Source organism: Lithobates pipiens, unplaced genomic scaffold, assembly GCF_037356315.1.
Source record: "Lithobates pipiens isolate NorthernLeopardFrog02 unplaced genomic scaffold, aLitPip1_a1.2 Scaffold_3, whole genome shotgun sequence".
NCBI lineage: Eukaryota > Metazoa > Chordata > Amphibia > Anura > Ranidae > Lithobates > Lithobates pipiens.
The window spans coordinates 275,196,549-275,222,977 of NW_027507790.1; the positions used below are offsets into that span (position 1 = coordinate 275,196,549).

The window sequence follows — 26,429 nt, forward strand, 5'->3', positions numbered from 1 at the left end:
TGCGGGCGGGGGGCTTATCGGAATCCGGGAGCCCCCTTTAAAAAGGGGGCCCCCGGATACCTGCCCCCCACCCTATGTGAATGAGTATGGGGTACAATGTACCCCTACCCATTCACCTGTGAAATAAAGTACAAAAAAAAACACAACACAGGGAAAAAATATTTTATTGCACAGCTCCGGGGGTCTTCCGTCTTCGGGGGTCTTCTGCGGACTCCTCCGCTATCTTCTTGTAGCTCTTTTGCTAGCGGAGGAGTCCGGCTTTCTTCCTCCCCGCCGCCGGCCTCTTCTTCCGACTTCGGGGGTCTTGTCCCCCTCTTCGGTTCTTCTGCCGGGCCACCGCGCCTTCTTATAGCTCTTTTGCAGGCGGTGGCCAGGTCTTCTGTCGCCGCCTACTGTTCTTCTGCCGGGCCACCGCGTCTTCTTATAGCTCTTTTAGAGGCGGTGGCCCGGTCTTCTGTCGCCGTCGCCGCCGCTGCCTTCCGTTCTTCTCCTTCTTCTTCTCCTGGAGATGTTGACTCGACGATCTCTCCGGCCACAATGCCAGGGACGCGCTCCGCTGCCACTTATATAGTGACAATGGGGCGGTGTCACATGGTATATGTCACATGGGTTGGTCACATGGTGACCCCGCCCCCTTACGATGTCATAGTCCCCATGTGACATCAACCCATGTGACCAACCCATGTGACATATACCATGTGACACCGCCCCATTGTCACTATATAAGTGGCAGCGGAGCGCGTCCCTGGCATTGTGGCCAGAGAGATCGTCGAGTCAACATCTCCAGGAGAAGAAGAAGGAGAAGAACGGAAGGCGGCGGCGGCGGCGACGGCGACAGAAGACCGGGCCACCGCCTCTAAAAGAGCTATAAGAAGGCGCGGTGGCCCGGCAGAAGAACAGTAGGCGGCGACAGAAGAACGGAAGGCGGCGGCGACAGAAGACCGGGCCACCGCCTGCAAAAGAGCTATAAGAAGGCACGGTGGCCCGGCAGAAGAACCGAAGAGGGGGACAAGACCCCCGAAGTCGGAAGAAGAGGCCGGCGGCGGGGAGGAAGAAAGCCGGACTCCTCCGCTAGCAAAAGAGCTACAAGAAGATAGCGGAGGAGTCCGGAGAAGACCCCCGAAGACGGAAGACCCCCGGAGCTGTGCAATAAAATATTTTTTCCCTGTGTTGTGTTTTTTTTTGTACTTTATTTCACAGGTGAATGGGTAGGGGTACATTGTACCCCATACTCATTCACATAGGGTGGGGGGCAGGTATCCGGGGGCCCCCTTATTAAAGGGGGCTCCCGGATTCTGATAAGCCCCCCGCCCGCAGACCCCGACAACCAACGGCCAGGGTTGTCGGGAAGAGGCCCTTGTCCTCATCAACATGGGGACAATGTGCTTTGGGGTGGGGGGGCCGCGCGGCCCCCCCTTCCCCAAGGCACCCCCCATGTTGAGGGCACGCGGCCTGGTACGGCTCAGGGGGGGGGGGCGCGCTCGCTCGCCCCCCCCTTTCCTGGCCGGCCGGGTAGCGTGCTCGGACGAGGGTCTGTTGTGGACTTGGGGGGGGACCCCCACGCCGATTTTTTTCGGCGTTGGGGTTCCCCTTTAAGTCCATTCCAGGCGGCGGTGCCCGCAACGTCTCCTTCGCGGGCCCCGCCCACCTGTACACGCGCTCGAAATGGGCGGACTTGCCTCCGCCTTACGTGGGCGAGTCCGTTCATTTCAAAAGTTGAGCGAACTGTTTGGCAAACAGTTCGCTGAAACAGTCCGCTCAAAAAAGTGCCGTGTGTGGCCATGTCCGTCCATGCTAATTTTGAGCGGACTGTTTGCCGAAACTGTTTGACGGACAAAGTTGGGCGAACAGTCCGCCCGTGTGTACGCGGCCTAAGGCCGCGTACACACGGGCGGACTGTCCGCCCAACTAGGTTCGTCAAACAGTTTGACAAACAGTCCGTTCAAAATTAGCATGAACGGACTTGACCACACACGACGAACGAACAGTCCGCTGAAAACTTGCGCGATGACGTGAACGGCACGTACGACGGGATGAGAAATTCGACGTCCGATACACTGCAATGCAACCTTCGCCGTGTAAATTCTTTCTGAGCATGCGCGAGACTTAGTTTGCCGAACAAGCCTACACACGAGCGGACTGTCCGCTCAAACCAAGTTTCAGCGGACAGTCTTACGGAAATTCCGAAAAACTTTGTTCGTCAGACTGTCCGCTGAAACTGTCCGCTGAAGCCCACACACGAGCGGACTGTCCGCTGAAACACTGTTCAGCGGACAAAGTTGGATGAACAGTCCGCCCGTGTGTACGCGGCCTAAGGGGTTCAACATCGAACTGTACATTAACTGCTTCATTAGTGATTATTAATAAGTAATAATTATTAGTCTGGTTCTAACTGATATTTTGAGAATTTTTTGAGGATATGACTTATTTTAGTTTTTATTATTTATTTTTTGGAGATGAGATAACGATTATATATACAGTTTATATGATTTAGAGATATTTTATATAGACTATACATATCTCCTGAGGCAGGCCAGGAAAGTCTGTGGGCATTTCCAACAGTCATATAATGCCAGTGCTCGGCTGGCTGACCTTCAAAACAAATTCAACCTGTCCAAGACCCACCTCATTTGTGACATGCCCACCAGGTGGAACTCAACTTTGGCAATGCTGCAGTGGCTGCATACGCAGCAGAGGGCCATCAATGAGTACCTGTGTGAGTATGGCACCAGGACAGGGTCAGGGCAGCTTGGTTTTTTTTTTTGCCACACCAGTGGCTACAGATCAAGGATGCATGCACTGTCCTGTCACCATTTGAGGAGGCCACGAGGATGGTGAGCAGTGACAGTGCATGCATCAGTGATATACTGCCCCTCTTGTCTTCCTTTTGGAGCACACGTTTTGTGGAATAATGGACAGGGCACTTGAGGCAGAAAAGAGGGAGGAAGAGGAGGACTTCCTTACCTCTCAAGGCCACCTTTTTCCTGACAGTATTCCTGTGGGCACACCAAAAAAACAGGAAGAGGAGAAGGAGGGGGAGGAGGATGAAGATTGTGTTAGCATGGAGGTGGGGCCTGGCAGTCAGCATCAGCAGCAATCTTTAAGGGATAATTTTCAGTCCCCAGAAACCAATGGACTTGTACGTGGCTGGGAGGAGGTGACTGTTGATCATGTCATCCTTAGTGACCCAGAGGACTTCAGATCGAATGCCTCAGAAAACCTTCACTGCATTGCCTCCCTGATCCTGCAAAACCTGCGAAAGGACCCTCGGATTTGTGGTATCAAGAAGAGGAATCATTACAGGCTGGCAACCCTTCTTGATCCACGTCACAAGGGTAAGGTTGCGGAACTTATGCAGCCTTCACAGAGGGAGCAGAGGATGAAACATCTTCGGGAGGCCTTGCAGAGAGGTTTGTGCAATGCGTTTCCAGAGCCTAGGAGGTTACAATTTCCTGGTCCTCCTAGACAGAGTGTTGCTGAGGCTTCATTCCATCACAGAAGGAGAGGTGGAGAAGGTGGCCATCTGACCGATGCGTTCAAATAATTCCAAGGTCTGATCCCAATTGTTGGTGTTGTTCTGGTCCTATACCACAGGCAGCTGTAGCAGTTACAGTCGGTGTATTGTGCCACCTGCACAGTGTACACCTGAAGCTACCCCAATTGCTTGTGGTGTTCTGGTCCTATACCACAGGCAGCTGTAGCAGTTACAGTCAGTGTATTGTGCCACCTGCACAGTGTACACCTGAATCTAATTGCTGGTGTTCTGCTAATCCTATACTGCAGGCAGCTGCAGTAATTACAATCGGTGTACTGTGTCATCTGCTCGGTGTGCACCTAAAGACAGTTCCACCAACCATCGCCAGCGTCTGATTTACATGGTGCAGGAATACCTAGGGGCAAGATCAGACTTGGAGACCTTTCCAACTGAAAATCCACTGGGTTACTGGGTGTTGAGGCTGGATCACTGGCCAGAGCTTGCACAATATGCAATTGAGCTACTGGCCTGTCCTGCATCCAGCGTTCTTTCTGAATGCCCATTGAGTGCTGCTGGAGGCTTTCTAAACGATCAGAGTGTGCCTGTCCACAGACTCAGTTGATCGGTTCCCCTTCATAAGAATGAATCAGTCTTGGATCACCAACTACCAAGCACCTGATGCTGATGTAACCGATTCATTTTTCTATGAAAGTGAGATCCCTTGAAGACTGCCTATGCTGAGTACGGAAGAGCTGGGTGTTCGAGTCGAGCGCACGTTCGACTCGAACACCAGCTGTTCGCCGCTCGGCGAAACCAGAACTTTATGGGACGTCTGAGCCAAATTCGAGTGGCGTTCACGGCCCATAATGCACTGAGGCATCACAGTGCATTGCTGGCTGATGATTGGCCAAGCATGCACTATGACCCACATGCTTGGCCAATCACAGTGCTGTCAGCGAGGAGAGCGATAATTGGCCACAGGTAGGATGCCTGTGGCCAATTAGGGCTCAGGGGGTTTAGTGCATGCCTACACTATATAAGGCCGCAAAGACGCAGAGACAGTGTCTTCATTTCCTTTTGACCTATTGCAATTAAAGTCTGTGTATTGTGCCCCCTGCACAGTGTACACATGGAGCTACCCCAATTGCTCATGTTGTTCTGGTCCTATACCAAAGGCAGCTTCAGCAGTTACAGTCTGTGTTTTGTGCCCCTTGCACAGTGTACACCTGAAGCTACCCCAATTGCTTATGGTGTTCTGGTCCTATACCACAGGCAGCGGCAGCAGTTAAAGTCAGTGTATTGTGCCCCCTGCACAGTGTACACCTGAAGCTACCCCAATTTCTCGTTTTGTTCTGGTCCTATACCACAGGCAGATGCAGCAGTTACAGTCACTGTATTGTGCCACCTGCACAGTGTACACCTGAAGCTACCCCAATTGCTGATGTTGTTCTGGTCCTATACCACAGGCAGCTGCAGCAGTTACAGTTGGTGTATTGTGCCCCCTGCACAGAGTACACCTGAAGCAACCCCAATTGCTGGTGTTGTTCTGGTCCTATACCACAGGCAGCTGTAGCAGTTAGTCGGTGTATTGTGCCACCTGCACAGTGTACACCTGAAGTTACCGCAATTGCTGGTGTTCTTCTGGTGCTATACCACAGGCAGCTACAGCAGTTACAGTTGGTGTAGTGTGCCCCCTGCACAGTGTACACCCGAAGCTACCCCAATTGCTGGTGTTCTTCTTTTCCTATACTACAGGTAGCTGTAGCAGTTACAGCCGGTGTATTGTGCCACCTGCACAGTGTACACCTGAAGCTACCCCAATTGCTGCTGTTCTGCTGATCCTATACCTCAGACAGCTGCAGTAATTACAGTCAGTGTACTGTGTGATCTGTTCAGTGTGCACCTAAAGCTACCCCAATTGCTGATGTTCTCATCTCCCTGCAGGCCATTAGTATGTCTGGAAGGCCAACAAGGAGAAACAGAAAGTCATGAGCCAATAAAAGAGGGCAAGCAGGCTCTGTGTCTAGAGGCAACAGTGCTGGTCGTGGACATGGTGCATCCTCATCAGCACATGGCCATGGGACACGCTTGTCCTAATTTTCGGCAGCTGGACGTGTTGAGCCGCAACATGCCAAAGACTTGGTAGAGTGGATGACCAAGCCCTCCTCATCCTCCTCATCCTCTCTCATCCAGGCTCAGGCTACTGGCAAAGCAGCTGCCAATGCAGCCTCTTCCCTCATCTCAATGGCATCAGTCACTCCTTCCCTAGACCCACCATGTTCTTCTGAGGAGTCCCCCGAACTGTTTGAGCACAGTGTTGGGTACATGCTCCAGGAGGATGCCCAGCGTTTTGAAGGCTCTGAGGATGATACCCAGCTAGAAGGCAGTAGCGTGAAACCAGAGAGAGGGGATGCCCAAGGAGGACAGCAATCTGGCAGTCATGTTCCACCAGCTGCAGCCTACTGCCAGGTTTTCTCCAGTGATGAGGAGGGAGGGGATGATGAGGTCACTGACTCCACATGGGTGCCTGATAGGAGAGAGGAGGAGGAGGCGGAGGCACATCTCCAACAAGGCAGGATGCCCTTCCAAGGGAAAGCTTAAGGGCAGCACACCGACTGAATCACACCACAGAGCTCCGCCTGTGCAGGGCGCTGCCTCTGCGCATTATTCCAAAAGTTCTTTGGTGTGGGTCTTTTTTGAGACAAGTGCATCAGATCGCACTTCTGCTATTTGCAACATATGTTTCAAGCGTATCTCGTGTGGCCAAAACATCAACCGCTTGGGCACCACATGCTTGACCAGACATATGTTGACCTGCCATGCAGTTCGGTGGCAAGCGTACCTTAAAGACCCACACCAAAGAACAAAGCAGACCTCTCCTTGCTCCTCATCAGCTGAGATCTCCAACCCTACTATACCTTCAGTCCTCTCTGAAACCTGCACTGAGAGGAATTAAGGTGTAGAATTAGGCGTGTCACAGCCAAGTACTTGCGGGCAATCTGCTAGCGGTACACAGACGTCCTATTGTAGCAGGCAAATTTCCCTGCCCCAGCTGCTGGACCATCGAAAAAAGTTCACTCCCAGTTGCCCACATGCCCAGCAGTTGAATGCTAGCTTGGCTAAATTGCTAGCACTTCAACTGCTGCCTTTTCAGTTGGTAGACTCTGCCCCCTTCCATGAGTTTATGCAATGTGCGGTTCCTCAGTGGCAGGTTCCCAAAAGCCACTTTTTCTCACGGAAGGCAATTCCGGCTCTCTACCGACATGTGGAAGGCTATGTCCATGCTCACTGGACAGGGCGGTCAGTGGTAAGGTGCATATTACTGCTGACTCATGGTCCAGCAGGCATGGACAGGGATGTTGCCTATCTTTCACGGTGCATTGGGTCACTCTTCTGGCAGCTGATAAGGATGCAGGACAAGGTGCACTAGTGTTGGAGGTTGTTCCACCACCACGCCTCCAAAATGCTACTACTGGTTGTGACACACCTCTCTTCTCCACCCCCTCCTCTTCTTCTTCCTCCATGGCCTCTTCCTGTGCTTTGTCCTCAGAACCAGCGGTGCTCCATAGGCGTTCAAGGGGCTATCCAAATACGCAGGCAAAAAGATGCCATGCCGTGCTTGCACTAGTGTGCTTGAGGGACAGGAGCCACACTGGGGAAAATATTTTGTCAGCTCTGCAGGGGCAGGCTGAGAGGTGGTTGATGCCATGCCAGCTTAAGCCAGGAATGGTGGTTTGTGACAATGGCACCAACCTCCCCTCTGCCCTCCGACAGGGACAACTGACCCATGTGCCCTGTGTGGCTCACATCCTTAACTTGGTGGTGCAGCAGTTCTTGGGCAGGTACCCGGGCTTACAGGATGTCCTGAGGAAGGCCAGGCCAGTGACAGTGCATGCATCAGTGATATACTGCCCCTCTTGTCTTCCTGTTGGAGCACATGTTTTGTGGAATAATGGACAGGGCACTTGAGGCAGAACAGAGGCAGGAAGAGGAGGACGTCCTTGCCTCTCAAGGCCCCCTTTATTCAGACAGTGTTTCTGCTGGCCCGCTGATCACACAGGAGGAGGAGGATTGTGTCAGCATGGAGGTGGAGCCTGGCTCTCAGCATCAGCAGCAGTCTTTTAGGGATCATTTATAATCCTAAGAAACCCTGTAGACTTGTACATGGCTGGGAGGAGGTGGCTGCGGATCATGTTGTCCTTAGTGACCCAGAGGACTCCAGATCGAATGCCTCAGCTAACCTACGCTGCATGGACTCCCTGATCCTGCAAAGCCTGCGGAAGGATCCTCATATTCAGCGGATAAAGGAGAGGGACCATTACTGGCTGGCCACTCTCCTTGATCCACGGTACGAACCTTACCTTGCCTTCGCAGAGGGAGCAGAGGATGAGACATCTCCGGGAGGCCTTGCAGAAAGGTCTGTGCAACGTGTTCCCAGAGACTGGGAGGTTACAAATTCCTGGTCCTGGACAATATGTTGCTGAGGCTTCGGTCAGTCACAGAAGGAGTGGTGGAGAAGGTGGCCATCTGAGCGATGCGTTCAGACAATTTTTTTAGTCTGCAGCCCCAAGGTATGATTGGTTCCAACAACCATCGCCGGTGTCTGATTTACATGGTGCAGGAATACCTAGGGGCAAGATCAGACTTGGACACCTTTCCCACTGAAAATCCTCTGGGTTACTGGGTCTTGAGGATGGATCACTGGCCAGAGCTTGCACAGTATGCAATTGAGCTAATAGCCTGTCTTGCATCCAGCGTTCTTTCGGAAAAGCACATTCAGTGCTGCTGGAGGCTTTGTAACCGATCATAGGGTGTGCCTGTCCACCAACTCGATTGATCGACTGACCTTCATCAGTCTTGATCACCACCAGCTACCAAGCACCTGAAGCTGATGTAACCAAAATAATTTGTTTTGAAATGTCACATCCCTTCAAGACTGCCTATGCTGATGCTGAGTGACTATCCTGTTATGCTGACTGACTATCCTCTTCCTCCTCAATGATCCTGCTGATAGCTTGGAAGAACATTTTTGATTCTGGGCGCTGCCACCAGTGGCTAAGGCTCAATTTATTAGCCCCTGTTTAACAGGGGCATGTAATTACAATTTTTGATTAAATACTTTGCAGCAGGGCTCATTCCTGCACTCAAACTAGAGTATCTATGAGGGGTTGCAGTGTCCTGGCAGCAGCACCAGTGCCTAAGGCCCAATTTTTCTGCCCCTGTTTAACAGGGGTGTATAATTAAAATTTTTGATCCAATGCTTTGCAGCAGGGCTCATTCCTGCTCTCCAACTAGCGTTTCCGTGAGGTGTTGCAGTGTTGTGGCACCAGTGCATAAGGCCCAATTTTTCTGCCCCTGTTCAACAGGTGTATGTAATTACAATTCTTGATATAATAGTTCACAGCAGGGCGTTCCAGCGCCCACCAAGAGTCACTTTGAGGGCTTACAGTGTTGGGGCAACACCAACACCTTAGGCCCAAATTTCTGCAGCGCATATAGGGCAGGCCCCTACTTTCAAACATCCAACTTACAAACGTCTCCTACTTGCAAACGAAAGGAGACAACAGGAAGCCAGATTAAATCTACCCCTAGGAAGGGAAATTCTCTCTTGTAAAAGTTGATATGGGAAAAATGTGTCTCCTCTTCACTGATGCTTTATCCCAATCCTTGTTTTAATAAAAAAAACACATTTTCAAAAAACATTTGTCATTAGGACAGAAAGTGAGGTGAAATCTTCTGAAGAGGTGCACAGATGGAAAAAAAATGTTACAGGCCCCTACTTTCAAACATCCAACTTACAAACGTCTCCTACTTGCAAACGGAAGGAGACAACAGGAAGCAAGATTAAATCTACCCCTAGGAAGGGAAATTATCTCCTGTAAAAGTTGATGTGGGAAAAACGTGTCTCCTCTTCACTGATGCTTTATCCCAATCCTTGTTTTAATTAAAAAAAAAAAAAAAAATTCAAAAAACATTTGTCATTAGGACAGAAAGTGAGGTGAAATCTTCTGAAGAGGTGCACAGATGGAAAAAAAAATGTTACAGGGGTGATAACCTTTCCCTATGTTTTCCAAAAAGCTTAAAAATAGATTTTTGGACTGGAGCGACACTTTAAAAATGTACCAGTTCAAAATTACAAACAGATTCTACTTAACACAACAAACCTACACAGTCCCTGTCTTGTTTGCACCGCTTGTATACTGCTGTTCTGAGTATATAGGGCATGGGGGCCCCACGCCTTTCTTTTTTTTTTATTTGGGTACAGGGTTCCCCTTAATATCTGTACAAGACCCAAAGGGGCTGGTAATGGGCGGGGGGGGCTACCCATGCCATTTTTCTCAATGATTTTCATCCATATTGCCGGAACCAGATATGACATTAAAACCGCAAGCAGTTTTAAATGACTTTTTTTCCGGGGACTGTCTAAACAAGGGAAAAACGTGCCACTTCACAGGCATATTATAGACACCCCCAGGCATGATATTTAAATGAATATTTCACTTTTTTTCACTTTAAGCGTCATTTTTTTTTTTCATTGATACATGTCCCCTGGGGCAGGAGACGGGTCCCCAATCCATTTTTAGGACAATAACTTGCATATTAGCCTTTAAAATTAGCATTTTTTATTTCAAACGTTCTAGTCCCATAGACTTTAATGGGGTTCTAAAATGTGTGTGAATTTTCAGTCCGTTCGCAGGTTCTGGTGCGAACTGAACCGGGGGGTGTTCGGCTCCTCCCTAATGCTGAGTGACTATCCTGTTATGCTGAGTGAGCATCCTATTCTTCCTCAATATTCATGTTGATAGCTTCTAAGAACATTTTTGTTTCAGGGCACCACCACCAGTGCCTATGGCCCAATTTTTTTTCCCCTGTTTAACAGGGGCGTGTAATTACAATTGTTGCTGTAATATTTTGCAGCATGGCTCATTCTTGCGCTCAACTAGAGTATCTGTGAGGGGCTGCAGTGTTGTGGCAACACCACCAGTGACAAAGGCACAATTTTTCTGCCCCTGTTTAACAGGGACATGTAATTTAGACATGTGCACACTGAAATATTTTGTTTCGGAATTTCGTTTTTGTCCAAAAAATAAATTTATTTAGTTACTCCTGAAATTCATTTTTTATTTATTTTGTTTCGTTAAAAAATGCATTCGTCTGAAAATCTGAAATAATTAAGGTTGAATCTGTCATTGAATGTTTATGGTGTCTGTCGAATATTCTAAGAAGATTAGACGGAGCACCTAAACTGTACAGCGCTGCAATCGTACATTTCCGGACGAATGTTCTGCTTACAAGCTATAGTAGAATTCTAATGTTGTATGACACTAGTAATAGTTATATTTATTAAAGTGGATGTAAACCCACTCTCATCCTTTCTAAACTACTGCAATATTGTTTATCTAGAAGGATATACTTCCCTTCTGCATGTATACTTATCTGTCAAAAGTCTCCCAACTGTCTGCTATGAGACCCGAAATACTGCAGATTTTGTGGGTGAGTCTGTTTCCCAGGGCTCAGTGGGTGGAGTCGTGATGTCAGTAGACTCCCCGCCTACCTCTACACTCCCCTTATCAACATGCATTTTCTCCTGTGTATTTCTTACACTGAACTTCTGCTATGATCACTAACATCCAGTCAAAACCCAGAAAAGTCCCCACAGATATGTAAATCACCTATCAATCACAGCAAGGGGGAGGATTTGACAAAGTTATTCTCTGTCTGTCAAGATTTATCTCACTGAACAATAAAAGAGAATTGCTCAGAGCTGGATTAACTCTTTGTGGCAAGACTGGGCTCAAATGATAGGAAATCTTATACTCTACATTATGACATACAAAATTGGGTTTACATCTACTTTAATTATTATTACTAGTCAACCAACATTAAAATTCTTCTATAGCCTGAGGGCGGAGCATTTGACCATAAATGTCCGCTCACAATGACTGCTTCGTCGAATCTTCATGTCAAATCTTTTCTCTCTATGTTGAATAATCTTGGACTAATAGAGATAGGTTAGGCACATTCGACCTTTTTTGCTATTGTCTCTATAATGTCAAATCTTTTCACTCTATGTTGAATCTTTTCTCTCTATGTAGAATAATCTTGAACTAATAGAGCTAAGGTTAGGTACAGTCGACCACAGGTTCAATGGACACAGATCGCTATTGTTAGCATCATGTCGAATCTACTATCTATATTGAACTGCTGTCGCAATGAAAAGCATTTGTTTATGTTGGATCTTTCGATTTCCAGATTCTGCACGTTATCGTTTGTTAAAATGATAACGAAAATACCCGAAATTCGGACAAAAATGCATTTGGACGAAAACGAATGCACATGTCTAATGTAATTACAATATTTTCTCTAATATTTCACAGAAGGGCCCATTCCTGTGCTCAACAAGAGTATCTGTAAGGCTTTAAAGTGTTGTGCCACCACCATCACCACCACCACCACCACCTAAGGCTCAATTTTTCTGTTCCTGTTTAACAGGGGCTTGTAATTACAATATTTGCTCTAATATTTCACAGCAGGGCTTGTTCCTGCGCTCCACAACAGAATCTGTGAGGGGTTACAGTGTTGTGCCACCACCAGCAGCACTGCCTAAGGCCCAATTTTTCCGCCCCTGTTTAACAGGGGTGTGTAATTACAATTTTTGATCTAATATTTCACAGCAGGACCCATTGCTGTGCCCAACATGAATATCTGTGAGGGGCTACAGTGTTGTGCCATCACCACCAACACCACCACTGCCTAAGACCTAATTTTTCTGCCCCTGTTTAACAGGGGCGTGTAATTACAATACTTGGCAGGGCCCATTCCAGCACCCACCAAGAGTAACTGTGAGGGCTTACAGTCTTCTGGTACCACCAACACCTAAGGCCCAATTTTACTCAGAGTGTATAGGGCAGGCTGTATAGTGTGTATATATATATATATATATATATATATATATATATTTTCAAACATCCGACTTACAAATGACTCCTACTTACAAACGGAGGGAGACAACAAGAAGTGAGGAAATCTACCCCTAGGAAGGGAAATTCTCTCCTGTAAGAGTTAATATCGGAAAAAGGTGTCTCCACTGATGCTTTATCACCAATTCTTCTTTCCCTAATAACCCCAAATTTTAAAAATCCATTTGGCATTGGGACAGAAAGTGAGGTGAAGATCACCAGCAGCTTGACATACAGCAATGTCACCTGCACCGTGATAGAGTGATCTGACACCAGCACCGTGATAGAGAGCACTGACATCAGCAGCGTGACATACAGCAATGACACCTGCACCGTGATAGAGTGATCTGACACCAGCACCGTGATAGAGAGCACTGACATCAGCAGCGTGACATAAAGCACTGACACCAGCACCGTCATATACAGCACTGACAGCAGCAAGGTGATAGAGAGCACTGACATCAGCACCGTGATATACAGCACTGACACCAGCACCGTGATATACAGCACTGACACCAGCACCGTGATATACAGCACTGACATCATCAGCGTGACATACAGCAATGACACCTGCACCGTGATAGAGTGATCTGACACCAGCACCGTGATAGAGAGCACTGACATCAGCAGCGTGACATACAGCAATGACACTTGCACCGTGATAGAGTGATCTGACACCAGCACCGTGATAGAGAGCACTGACATCAGCAGCGTGACATAAAGCACTGACACCAGCACCGTCATATACAGCACTGACAGCAGCACAGTGATAGAGAGCACTGACATCAGCAGCGTGACATACAGCAATGACACCTGCACCGTGATAGAGTGATCTGACACCAGCACCGTGATAGAGAGCACTGACACCTGCACCGTAAGCAGCCCCAGGAGGAAGTCAGCATAGCACAGGGATGGTGGGAGCCCTTCATAATGAGCATAGCACAGGGATGGTGGGAGCCCCTCATAATGAGCATAGCACAGGGATGGTGGGAGCCCCTCATAATATGCACAGCAGAGGTACAGCCCCAGGAGGAAGTCAGCACAGCACAGGGATGGTGGGAGCCCCTCATAATAAGCAGCCCCAGGAGGATGTCAGCATAGCACAGGGATGGTGGGAGCCCCTCATAATAAGCAGCCCCAGGAGGAAGTCAGCACAGCACAGGGAAGGTGGGAGCCCCTCATAATAAGCAGCCCCAGTAGAAATATGACACCACTCAACCTCTTCAAACAGGAGGGTACGGGCATATAGTACGGTGTGCTTTTTTTGGACAAGGAAGTGAGCCAAATGAAGAAAGAAGGTCTGTGTGCTCGATTAAAAAAATTGTTTCTAGACATATACATGGTCTACTGGTCATATGTGTTGAATTCCTCTGAGATCCATGCCTCATTCATTTTTAGAAATGTGAGGTAGTTAACACTGTCGTGAGCTAGGCGAGTACGCTTATCGGTCACGATCCCCACTGCTGCGCTGAACGTACATTCAGACAGGACACTGGACGAGGGGCAAGCCAACAGTTCGATTGCAAATTGGGCAAGCTCTGGCCAGAGGTCAAGCCTGCCCACCCAGTAGTCCAGGGGTTCATCACTCCTCAGAGCGTCCACATCGGCCGTTAACCCGATGTAGTCGGACACCTGACGGTCTAGGCGTTCCCTGATGCTGGATCCGGATGACACCTGTCGATGGGTCGGCTGAAAGAATGACCTCATATCCGAAGTCACCAACACATCTTCAAACCGGCCTCTTCTTGCAGGCGCTGTTGGATTGGTACCCGCAACTCCTTCTCTGGGAGTGGGAATTGCTCCTCTGTCAGCGCACGCAAAAGCAGAATGCAGCATTTCTCGAAGCAAGGCCTGGAAGTGCTCCATTCTGACAGCCCTCTGTGACGGCGGTAACATTTCTACCATTTTGTATTTGTACCGGGGGTCTAAGTACGTTGCCACCCAATACTGGTCCTTGACCCTTATGCTTTTTATACGGGGGTCCCTATTAAAACACTGGAGCATGAAGGCCCCCATTTGCACTAAACTGGAAGCGGTGTGGTGGCCTGGCTCCTGCTCATCATCCAGGATAATGTCGTCCTCTTCATTCTCCTCTCCCCATCCACGCACAACAACAGGGATCCCAGAAAGGTTTAAAGCATGCTCTTCTTGCTCCTCCTCATCCGCCCTGGCACCATCCTCCTCTGACTCCTCTTCAGACTCCAGTTGTTCACTTGTCTCAGATAGAGTAGCCCCCCCTGGGAATTCATCCAGCATTGCGACTTCCTCATCTTCCCGCTCCTGCTCCTCCACAGTTTGATCAATGACACGACGCAATGCACGCTCCATAAAGAAGGCATAAGGTACCATGTCACTGATGGCGCCATGGCTGCGACTGACCAGTTTGGTGATCTCCTCAAATGGCCGCAGAAGTCTGCATGCGTCGCGCATGAGCAGCCACTGGCGCGGTGATAAAAACCCCAGCTCCCAAGAACCTGTTCTGCCGCAGAGTTCATACAGGAAGACGTTAACTGCATGTTTTTGCTGGAGCAGTCTATCAAGCATATAGAAGGTTGAGTTCCATCGCGTCGGGCAATCGCAAATAAGACGTCTGACCGGCAGATTGTGTCGCCGCTGAATGTCAGCAAGGCGAGCCATGGCCGTGTAAGATCTTCTGAAATGGGCCGAGATTTTCCTTGCCTGCCGCAAGATGTCCTGGACCCCAGGGTTTTTGACAACGAATCGCTGCACGACCAAGTTTAAGACGTGTGCCATGCATGGCACGTGCGTAATTTTGCCCTGTTTTAATGCGCTAAGCAGATTGGCACCGTTGTCACACACCATTTTACCAACTGTCAAATTGAGCGGTGTTAGCCACTGATCTGCCTGTGAACGCAAAGCTGAAAGGAGTGCCGGGCCAGTGTGGCTCTTGGCTTCCAGGCACAACAGACACAGCACGGCATGGCAACGTCTCACCTGGCATGTCGAATAGGTTCTGGGGAGCTTGGGCGGCGCAGCGGAAGAGACGCTAGCAGCGGAAAAGGAGGAGTCAGCCGAGGAGGAGAGGGAGGAGGATGGAGTAGGAGGAGGAGGAGAAGAAGAGCCAGGCCTGCATGCAATCCGTGGCGGTAAAACCAAATATACACGGGTGCCACGAGTTACATGCTTGATGGCCATCAGAAGGTTCACCCAGTGGACAGTAAAAGTGATATACCTTCCCTGCCCGTGTTTGCTAGACCACGTGTCTGTGGTCAGATGTATCTTGGCACCGACACTGTGTGCCAGAGATACATTCACTTGCCACTGAACATGGCCATATAGCTCCGGGATGCCCTTCTCTGAGAAATACTTGCTTCCTGGGACCTTCCATTGTGGTGTTCCAATGGCCACAAATTTTCGAAAGGTCTCCGAGTCCACCAGTTTATATGGCAGTAGTTGGAGGGCTATCAGTTCTGACAAGCCAGCCATAAACCGTTGGGCAAGAGGGTTATCCGGCGTCATCATTTTTTTTTACGCTCGAACATTAGGCCCACGGAAGCCTGCCTTTTTGCAGAAAAACGTGAGCTTGGCGTGATGGAAGGTGGAGTGGAGGACAATTGTGAGGAGAGAGGAGAAGGAGAAGTAGAAGACGAGGCTGGATGGTGAGAGCCTGGAGTGTGGCTTTGTGTGTTCCGTTGCTCCCACTGGGCTCGGTGATGGCTGCTCATGTGCCTTTTTAAGGCGGTCGTCCCTAGGTGAGTGTTGGGCTTACCGCGACTAATGCGTTGACTGCAAAGATTGCAGATGGCAACGCTATTGTCAGCAGCGGACACGTTAAAAAAGCCCACACTGCGGAGCCATGTGCCGGTGTCCTGGGAGCGCCAGATGTGACCGTACATGGTCGATGACTCGCTCCTGATACATTTGCAGTCTGCTTTGTCCCTCCTGTGCAATGTAAGTTATTCCTGCTTCTCCTCCTTATCTGCTGGTCCATATCTCCCTCTGAACTCCCCTCCTCTTCCTCTCTTGTGGGCACCCACGTGACATCACTAGACACGCCATCATCGACGTCACCTTCCCCACCGCTATAAGTAGAGATCTCGGAGTAGGCAGCAACACCGGGGACCAACCTCCTCCTTGGGCTGATCTGGGTACTGTCGTCAGACTGCTGAGTGGCGGTTGTTGCTACCTCCTCTTCCTGGTCCAATACCCAGAGTGGCTGCGCATCAGAAATGTCTTGATATGGATCGGAAAATAATTCCTGTGACTCAAGCGGAAGGTATGTGGTGGTGGTGGTGTTGTTGGTGGTAGTGTCTTTGGGGGTGCACATAGCAGAGAGTGAAGAAGAGGGTGCAGATCCAGAGGATGAGGAGGGTGCAGAAGAGTAAGGCTGAGTGAGCCACTCAACCAAGTCTGGTGCGTCCTTTAAAGTAATTGAACGCACCTTTTGCAACTTCCCACTTTGGCTCAAGCCTGTTGCTCCTGCCCTACCCCTACCACCCCTGCGGAAGGGCCTGCCTCTTCCTCTGCCTGTCATTTTTTAAATGACCCTGTGACAAAACTCTCAGTCCCTATACTGATAAAGGACTACTGCAGCAGTAGGGCAGCAGTCAGCAGTAGTGCACCTCAACCCTATGTATTGTGGACCTATACCAGTCCTTAAGGAATAGCAGATTGTACCTCACTCAACCCTATGTACTGTAGCACCCTAGACCTTACCAGTCCTTATAAGGACCTTTGTGGAACAAGTAGGTTGTGAATGATTAGCAGACTGTACCTCAGTCCCTATACTGATAAAGGACTGCTGCAGTATAGGGCAGCAGTCAGCAGTAGTGCACCTCAACCCTATGTATTGTGGACCTATACCAGTCCTTAAGGAATAGCAGACTGTACCTCATTCAACCCTATGTACTGTAGCACCCTAGACCTTACCAGTCCGTATAAGGACCTTTGTGGAACAAGTAGGTTGTGAATGATTAGCAGACTGTACCTCAGTCCCTATACTGATAAAGGACTGCTGCAGTATAGGGCAGCAGTCAGCAGTAGTGCACCTCAACCCTATGTATTGTGGACCTATACCAGTCCTTAAGGAATAGCAGACTGTACCTCACTCAACCCTATGTACTGTAGCACCCTAGACCTTACCAGTCCTTATAAGGACCTTTGTGGAACAAGTAGGTTGTGAATGATTAGCAGACTGTACCTCTGTCCCTATACTTATAAAGGACTGCTGCAGTATAGGGCAGCAGTCAGACTCAGCAGTAGTGCACCTCAACCCTATGTATTGTGGACCTATACCAGTCCTTAAGGAATAGCAGACTGTACCTCACTCAACCCTATGTACTGTAGCACCCTAGACCTTACCAGTCCTTATAAGGACCTTTGTGGAACAAGTAGGTTGTGAATGATTATCAGACTGTACCTCAGTCCATATACTGATAAAGGACTGCTGCAGTATAGGGCAGCAGTCAGCAGTAGTGCACCTCAACCCTATGTATTGTGGACCTATACCAGTCCTTAAGGAATAGCAGACTGTACCTCACTCAACCCTATGTACTGTAGCACCCTAGACCTTACCAGTCCTTATTAGGACCTTTGTGGAACAAGTAGGTTGTGAATGATTAGCAGACTGTACCTCTGTCCCTATACTTATAAAGGACTTCTGCAGTATAGGGCAGCAGTCAGACTCAGCAGTAGTGCACCTTAACCCTATGTATTGTGGACCTATACCAGTCCTTAAGGAATAGCAGACTGTACCTCACTCAACCCTATGTACTGTAGCACCCTAGACCTTACCAGTCCTTATAAGGACCTTTGTGGAACAAGTAGGTTGTGAATGATTAGCAGACTGTACCTCAGTCCCTATACTGATAAAGGACTGCTGCAGTATAGGGCAGCAGTCAGCAGTAGTGCACCTCAACCCTATGTATTGTGGACCTATACCAGTCCTTAAGGAATAGCAGACTGTACCTCATTCAACCCTATGTACTGTAGCACCCTAGACCTTACCAGTCCGTATAAGGACCTTTGTGGAACAAGTAGGTTGTGAATGATTAGCAGACTGTACCTCAGTCCCTATACTTATAAAGGACTGCTGCAGTATAGGGCAGCAGTCAGCAGTAGTGCACCTCAACCCTATGTATTGTGGACCTATACCAGTCCTTAAGGAATAGCAGACTGTACCTCACTCAACCCTATGTACTGTAGCACCCTAGACCTTACCAGTCCTTATAAGGACCTTTGTGGAACAAGTAGGTTGTGAATGATTAGCAGACCGTACCTCAGTCCCGTTACTGATAAAGGACTGCTGCAGTATAGGGCAGCAGTCAGACTCAGCAGTAGTGCTAAGTCCGACTGCTGCTGAGGGCAGCAGTAAAGTATAGAATTCTTTCTATATTTGGAAGAAAGAATATTATACGTGTACAAGCCTATTACCATACCAGTCCTGAAAAGAACCTTTGTGGACCTAATAGTAACAGCTACTGATTAAACCGACTGTCCCTCACTGCCTCACACAGCTTCCTGCCTGTCCCTATTTAAACTGACAAAACAGAGGCTGCTGGAACAATAACTTGAATAGCACTTTTGTGGACCTAATAGTAACAGCTAATGATTAAAATGACTGTCCCTGCAGCACACAGCGCCCTGTCCCTCTCTCTACACTGACAAGAGACAGGCTGCTGCAACAATCAGTAGCACAGCAGTGCCTCAAACCTATATCCTGAACTACACCTAACACCTATACCAGTCCTGAAAAGAACTTTTGTGCACCAAATAGCTAGCGATTTGGGTCACTGCAATCTCTCCCTGCTCCACACAGCAACCTCTCCCTATAGTGACATACGAAAGAATATAAAATGGCCGCCGGATCGGGTCTTTTTATAAGTTAGGAGGAATGTCCAAGTGTCCATGTGCTGTAATGTCTCAATTGGCTGTCCTGTACCCCATGATGGATGTGTCATCATAGGTCAAATTTCTTTTACACAGTAAACACGGAAGTCCGCCGGGCGAACGGCGGCAATAGTCCGCCGATCGGGCGGAGGGCGAACAGCCGAAATTCGCCGCAAAACGACCGCCGGGGCGAACCGTTCGGCCATCCCTAGCTGGAGCTACACTTAAAAAAGGTAGCTATTACAAACAGATTCAACTTAACAACAAACCTACAGTCCCTATCTTGTTTGTAACCTTGGGACTGCCTGTATACTGCTGTTCAGAGTATAAAGAGCCTGGGGGCCCCAAGCCTTTTTTTTTATTTGGGTGCACAGTTCCCTTTAATGTCCATACCAGACCCAAAGGGCCATTAATGGGCTGAGGGGGGGCAACATTACATCAGTCACAAGCAGTTTTAAATGACTTTTTTTCTTTTAGAAATGTCATTTTGTGCAGGGACTGTTCTAAACACTGGAAAATGCATCACTTTACAGGCATACTACAGACAGCCCTCCAGGTACGACATTTAAAGGAATATTTCAATTTTATTGTTTCAATTTAAGCATTATTAAAATCACTGCTCCCGAAAAAATGGCCATTTTTAAAACTTTTTTTGCATTGATACGTGTCCCCTGGGGCAGGACCCAGGTCCCCAAACACTTTTTTGGATAATAACTTGCGTATTAGCCTTTAAAATTCACACTTTTGATTATTCATGTTCGTGTCCCATAGACTTTAACAGGGTTTGCATGTTCGCTTTCATTTTTGGTCTGTTTGCATGTTCTGTCGTGAACCGAACCAGGGGGTGTTCGGATCATTTCACAATGCTAATATTTAGGAGATTTGTAGATTAATTTAGTGTGCTACTGTGGAACTATTTTTCTCTTTTTTTTACATTAACATTTGTTTCATCTCATTTGCATGTTTATTGACTATTAAGTGGCAGCACAAACAGATGTTTTTTATTAGTGCAGTGGGCACACATATATGTACTGTGACATACAGACAGAAGCAGAGCATCAGAGACTGGGCTGCAGGGTAGATTTCCAACATTATATCCTTAAACCCACCTCCAACGCTACCACTGCCTTACTAAAAAAGCTGAGGGTAAAGGTGATGGACTGGCCAAGCAGGTCTCCAGACCTAAACCCTATTGAGCATCTGTGGGACATCCTCAAATGGAAGGTGGAGGAGTGCAGGGTCTCTAACATCCACCATCTTCGTGATGTCATCATGGAGGAGTGGAAGAGGACTCCAGTGGCAACCTGTGAAGCTCTGGGGATCTCAATGCCCAAGAAGGTTAAGGCAGTGCTAGAAAATAATGGTGGCCACACAAAATATTGACAGTTTAGGCCCAATTTGGACATTTTCACTTAGGGGTGTACTCACTTTTGTTGCCAGTGGTTTAGACATTAATGGCTGTGTGTTGAGTTATTGTGAGGTTACAGCAAATTTACACTGTTATACAAACTGTACACTCACTACTTTACATTGTAGAAAAGTATAATTTCTTCAGTTTTGTCACATGAAAAGATAAATAAAATATTTACAAAATGTAAAGGGAGTGCTCATTTTTGTGAGATACTGTATAAATGATATAAATTTACAGAATATAACTGCATATAAATATATACAACACAGATAAAATATGTGAAATAGGAATATGAACTATTTGAATATGTCTCTTAAGATAGTCTAAACAAAGAAATTCGTAAAATACCATCAATCTTTCCCCCATTAAAAAAAAAAAAGAAACAACCATTTATTTATCTATATTTAAAACCTGTATAGAGAAATCAAAGATTTTGAGGGATTGATGTTTACCTGATTGCCCAGGAAATTTGATGGAGGCTGGAGATAGCTGTGCATTCATATACTGTAATTATTATATAATATAGGATAGGATCATAGTAATATAAACACTTATTATACAACTTACTCTGTGCTGGAATCCATTTTGTTCAGATTTATTTTTCTTCATGTACATCCAGTGTAGAGCATTGGCCAGAACATTTACAGCCCTGTATGCATAGAAAGGCAGAGATGTGTAACCATCAAATGGCTTCCAATATTTTACACCTCTACAAGGTTTTGCAGACATGTTATAAAACAAATTTAAAAAGTCATTTTTCCGTGGGTGAGGGGAAAGGCATGAGAACATAGAAATCCAAATATCTTCCAGTATTGGGTCAATAAAGCAACGGGGGAAGCTGACACCATATTCAGGATTTCCGTCTTGTACGTATATTTTTTGTGCCCACAGAAATATGAAGCTGCAGTTGATTGCTGTTAAGTCCTTAAATTTTTTACTACTTAGCTTACTCCATGAAGGCGGTAAAATAAATGTAATATTTTCTAAAGTAGAGGGAATGAGCTGAGAAAAGTAATAAAAGTGTGATGCGAAAGTTTCACACGCTATGACAACTTTAGCTTTTGATTTACTCATTTTCATCAATCCTTCAGTATCATGTACAATATCTGGTGTCAGTTTAATGTTATAATCTATGCAGATTCCATGTTGGCTCAATATTTTACTCAGTTCTTGGGACTCCTCATCACTGCTGCCATCATCTGATTGTATTATTCCAACCCAGTTCCACCCAAAATACGTCAACAATTTTATAATAGCTGCATAACGCATCCGATTGTCTGGTGTCATGTGGAATAAAGTTGGATACAGTTTTCCATCACTCAGACGAGTGTCAGTGACTCGATAACTGACCTGGTTGACATGTTGGGAAATATTTCAGTGGGATGTTCTTATTCAGTCAATGAAAAAATGAGAAATGCAATTTATAAATGATGGACCAAGGTCTCTTCATCATATACTGTTCTAATTAAAAAAAGTAGTACTTGTCAGAATTAAAATCATAGAGATTATTAATTATGATTTTTTTTTCTTTATATATAGGGATGGGCCGAACACCTCCTCCTCCCCCCATTCGGTTTGCACCAGAACATGCGAACAGGCAAAAAATTTGTACAAATCACGCAAACACAGTTAAAGAGGAAGTAAACCCTGATGGGTTTACTTCCCCTTTCATTCCCTGCAAAGGCAAAGCATAATGGACTACTATGCATCGCATAGTAGCCCACTATGTGTCACTTACCTGACACAGGAGCCAGCGAAGTCACCGCTGTCCCCTTTAGTCCGGCGCATCCATCTTCTCGGTGGGGTCTCGCAGCTCCGGCGCTGTCATTCGGCGAAGCCGCGATAACGTCTCTCCCGCGCATGCGCACAGGAGCCGACACACGCTGCATCGTGCGGCATCTTCGTCATTGACGATGCCACGCTCAGTGCGCCTGCGCGCCTCTGTCTACGGTGCATGCGCCGTAGACAGTGGTTCCTGTCTTTGGGCAAATATCTCCTAAACCATATAGGTTTAGGAGATATTTCTTGGACCTACAGGTAAGCCTTAATCTAGGATTACCTGTAGGTCAAAGTGGTTTGTAAGGGTTTACAACCACTTTAAAGACTATGGGACACGCACATGAAAAATCAAAAGTGCTAATTTTAAAGGCTTATATGCATGGTGAATTAATGGCGTACTTAACCAATATAATGAAAGAGACCCTTCCTGATTTGCCTTTGGAGGAGCTGGTGATAGACCGGATACACAGACTTCCAAAACCGCAACATATCTCTGCTAAACTGCCTAGGGATACAATCGCTAGGATCCATTATTACAGGGTTAAAGAAAAATTAACGAATGCTACAAGACATGCCGACTGCCTCCCAGACTGCATGCAAGGGCTGTCATTCTTCACTGATCTCTCTACGCACACTATGCAGAGGAGATGCAACCTAATGACAATAACGAAACCGCTCAGAAACCACAGCTTGGAATTTCCCAGCCACCCTTACAATTACCAAAGGAGAAGAAGAATTCTGCATAAATACAATAGAGGAGGGCTTACGGCTACTGGAAAAATGGAGAATACTTATCCAAGAACCAGAGGTATCCAACGCACAGCGGGAGCATTCCCCATCACCCAATACCTGATAGCATTACTGCAGTTAATGCCCATTAACTATGGTCATGACTACCTGTTCTGGACAATACACCCAGCATCCATACAGTTATTACGTACCCCAGAATTAGAAGGTTATGAGCAGATCTCAGATTTCAAAGAAATTGCAATTTTTTTTTTTTAAAAGAGCGCTTACCTAGGCGCAATCTCTTTTACTTTCTTATTTAGTTACTTGTTCTTCGAACTGTTAACCTTTTTCTCTCATTGCAGTTCTGATAAGTTTGAAGTTTGTTTATATCAATATCTGCATAGCACCTCCAAGCAACAGCATTCTCATGAACACCGTCACAGAAGTAAGAATCTGCAATTACTTTTGAAGTTCGCCTCTATCAGTATCGAACCGACAGGGTAAGGCAAATCTCATTTAATCATAAGGCTTCTGTCCAAATACAGCTAAATAAAAGGGCCACGGAGTCTCCACCATGACATTCAAGATAACCTCCTTAGATGTCAATGGCTCGAACAGCCCATAAAAACAACATATGTTATGGAAAGAGGCACACACTCAATCCTGCAATGTCTTTTGCATTCAAGAGACCCATTTCAAGGATAGCAATCACCCAAACTTAACCCATAGCCAATTTCCCCACACGTACTTTGCTAACACGCCAATTAAAAATCAAGGGGTCGCCATCCTAATCAAGAATACAGTAACATTTAAACATATATTAAACTATTGTGACAAAGATGGCAGATTCATCATACTGACCTGTGAAATGAATAATGTGGTGTACACAATAGTCAACGTGTATGCCCCGAACACCAAACAGATACGCTTTCCTAACAAGCTTTGGAAAAAAGTGAAAAAGTGAAGCTCGGGGCACACAATCCTCTGTGGCGACTTGAATGCCGTGTCTAACTTACAAATGGACATATCCAGTGCTTCGACCAAAAATGCCCGTAGACCAGTCCTTGTCAATTTTACTCAATCGGCCTGTCTATATGATATATGGAGATGTCAACATTCCATTGAAAAAACTTCTCGTCCACCTATCTTATTCAAGGATAGACATGTTCTTACTGGACAAATTTCTGCTACAAAAAAACTCAAAATCGGAGATAGGTAACATTACATGGACAGACCACGCTCCAGTGTTCATAACTGTGGGGAGCCACAGTTTTTCGACTCAAGCAAATAGGTGGAAAAATGATACACAACTATTCTCTGATCCGGTTATAGCAAAGGACATTGTAAACTCATTACAAGAATACTTAAAAAATAATGACTCCAAAGATGTAAATCCATTTACATTGTGGAATGCCCATAAGGCATTTATGTTCTCATTAAACAAAGTGCAGTGTGGAGGAGGAGGAGGCAGCACATGGACGATATTCTAAAAGATATCACTAGTTTAAAATCACTGAACAAAAAGTCACCCTCAACCACAAGCAACAAATTAGCTGAAGCACAAAACAATCTTCGTGCCTTACTAATGGCCCAACACTTCTGCAACATTTATAAATTAAAGGCAAATTTCTATACACATGGTAACAAGGCAGGGAAATCCCTGGCAAATCAGGCTAAAGATCAAATACATAAACAAAGGATCCCATATTTATATCATCCAAAATATGGTTTGAAAATTACAAACCCCAAGGAAATAGCGGATGCTTTCAGTAGTTACTACGAAAGCTTATATAACTTGAAAAATTACAAAACAATATCCCAACCGACACTAGAAATTATAGATCAATTTCTCAATGACATCTTGCTACCTTCTATACAACCAGTAGATCGGGACATGTTAAATGCCCCATTCTCAATATCAGAAATACAAAAGACTATAGCTGGTTTGCCTGGCCCTGATGGGTACTCCTCAGAGTATTATCAAAAATTCACAAACATCCTATCCCCAATAATACAGAGTGTTCCAGGCTGCTACCTCCTCTGCCGCATTCCCATCAGAAATGTTGCAAGCAACAGTTATTACCCTGTCCAAACCAGGGAAGGAGCCGGATAAAGTACAAAACTTCAGACCAATTTCACTTTTGGATGTGGATCTCAAAGTGTACGCCAAACTTCTGGTGAATAGAATAGCACGACTACTACCGTCACTGGTAAAACCTGACCAGGTGGGGTTTGTAGCAGGGAGGTAGGCTACGGATGCAACAAGGAGGATACTGAACTTAATACACTTGGCATCCGGTGACGGATGACCCTCGGTTCTCCTGTCACTGGATGCTGAGAAAGAATTTGATAGAATACATTGGGGTTATCTCTCCAAAGTTCTATCGAAATTCGGTTTCATCAGTCAAATTCTGTCCGCCATAACAGCTCTTTATTTATAGCCCTCGGCACATGTGTATGCGGAGGGCTTGTTCTCCGAACAGTTTTTCATTACAAATGGGACAAGACAGGGGTACCCTTTGTCGCCCCTGATCTTCGCCCTCATGATGGAGCCTCTGGCGGAAGATTGATGGAATCAGTATGGGCAAAGAAAAGCATGCTATCACATTGTTTGCAGATGATGTCATATTATCGCTTTCAAATCCGGCTCAATCCCTGATAGCAGTACATGAGGTATTAGAAGTATTCAATTGCGTCTCATATTATAAGATCAATGCTTTCAAGTCCAGTTTACCTCTTGTCCACCTGTTGGAGCACACGCTGCGTGGAATAATGGACAAGGCACTTGAGGCAGAACAGAGGCAGGAAGAGGAGGACTTCCTTGCCTCTCAAGGCCCCCTTTATCCAGAGAGTGTTCCTGCTGTCCCACCCATCACACAGGAAGAGGAGGAGGAGGAGGCTTGTGTCAGCATGGAGGTGGAGCCTGGCACTCCGCATCAGCATCAGCAGTCTTTTAGGGATGATTTACAGTCCCAAGAAACATGTGGACTTGTACGTGGCTGGGAGGAGGTGGCTGCGGATGATGTTTTCCTTAGTGACCCAGAGGACTCCGGACCGAATGCCTCAGCTAACCTACACTGCATGGCCTCCCTGATCCTGCAAAGCCTGCAGAAAGATACTCGTATTCTTCGGATCAAGGAGAGGGACCATTACCGGCTGGCCACTCTCCTTGATCCATGGTACAAGGCTAAGGTTGCGGACCTTATCTTGCCGTCACAGAGGGAGC

General features: G+C 46.8%; 1 protein-coding gene across 1 annotated transcript in view; it reads right to left on the reverse strand.

Moving 5' to 3' along the window:
• Nucleotides 1-26,429, reverse strand: part of LOC143940046 (vomeronasal type-2 receptor 26-like) — a 244,209-nt gene that overhangs the window by 95,609 nt on the left and 122,171 nt on the right. Inside the window, exon 3 of the mRNA XM_077461094.1 lies at nt 21,263-22,045. Coding sequence (XP_077317220.1) covers nt 21,263-22,045 — 783 coding nt within the window. The remainder of the gene's footprint in view (nt 1-21,262; nt 22,046-26,429) is intronic.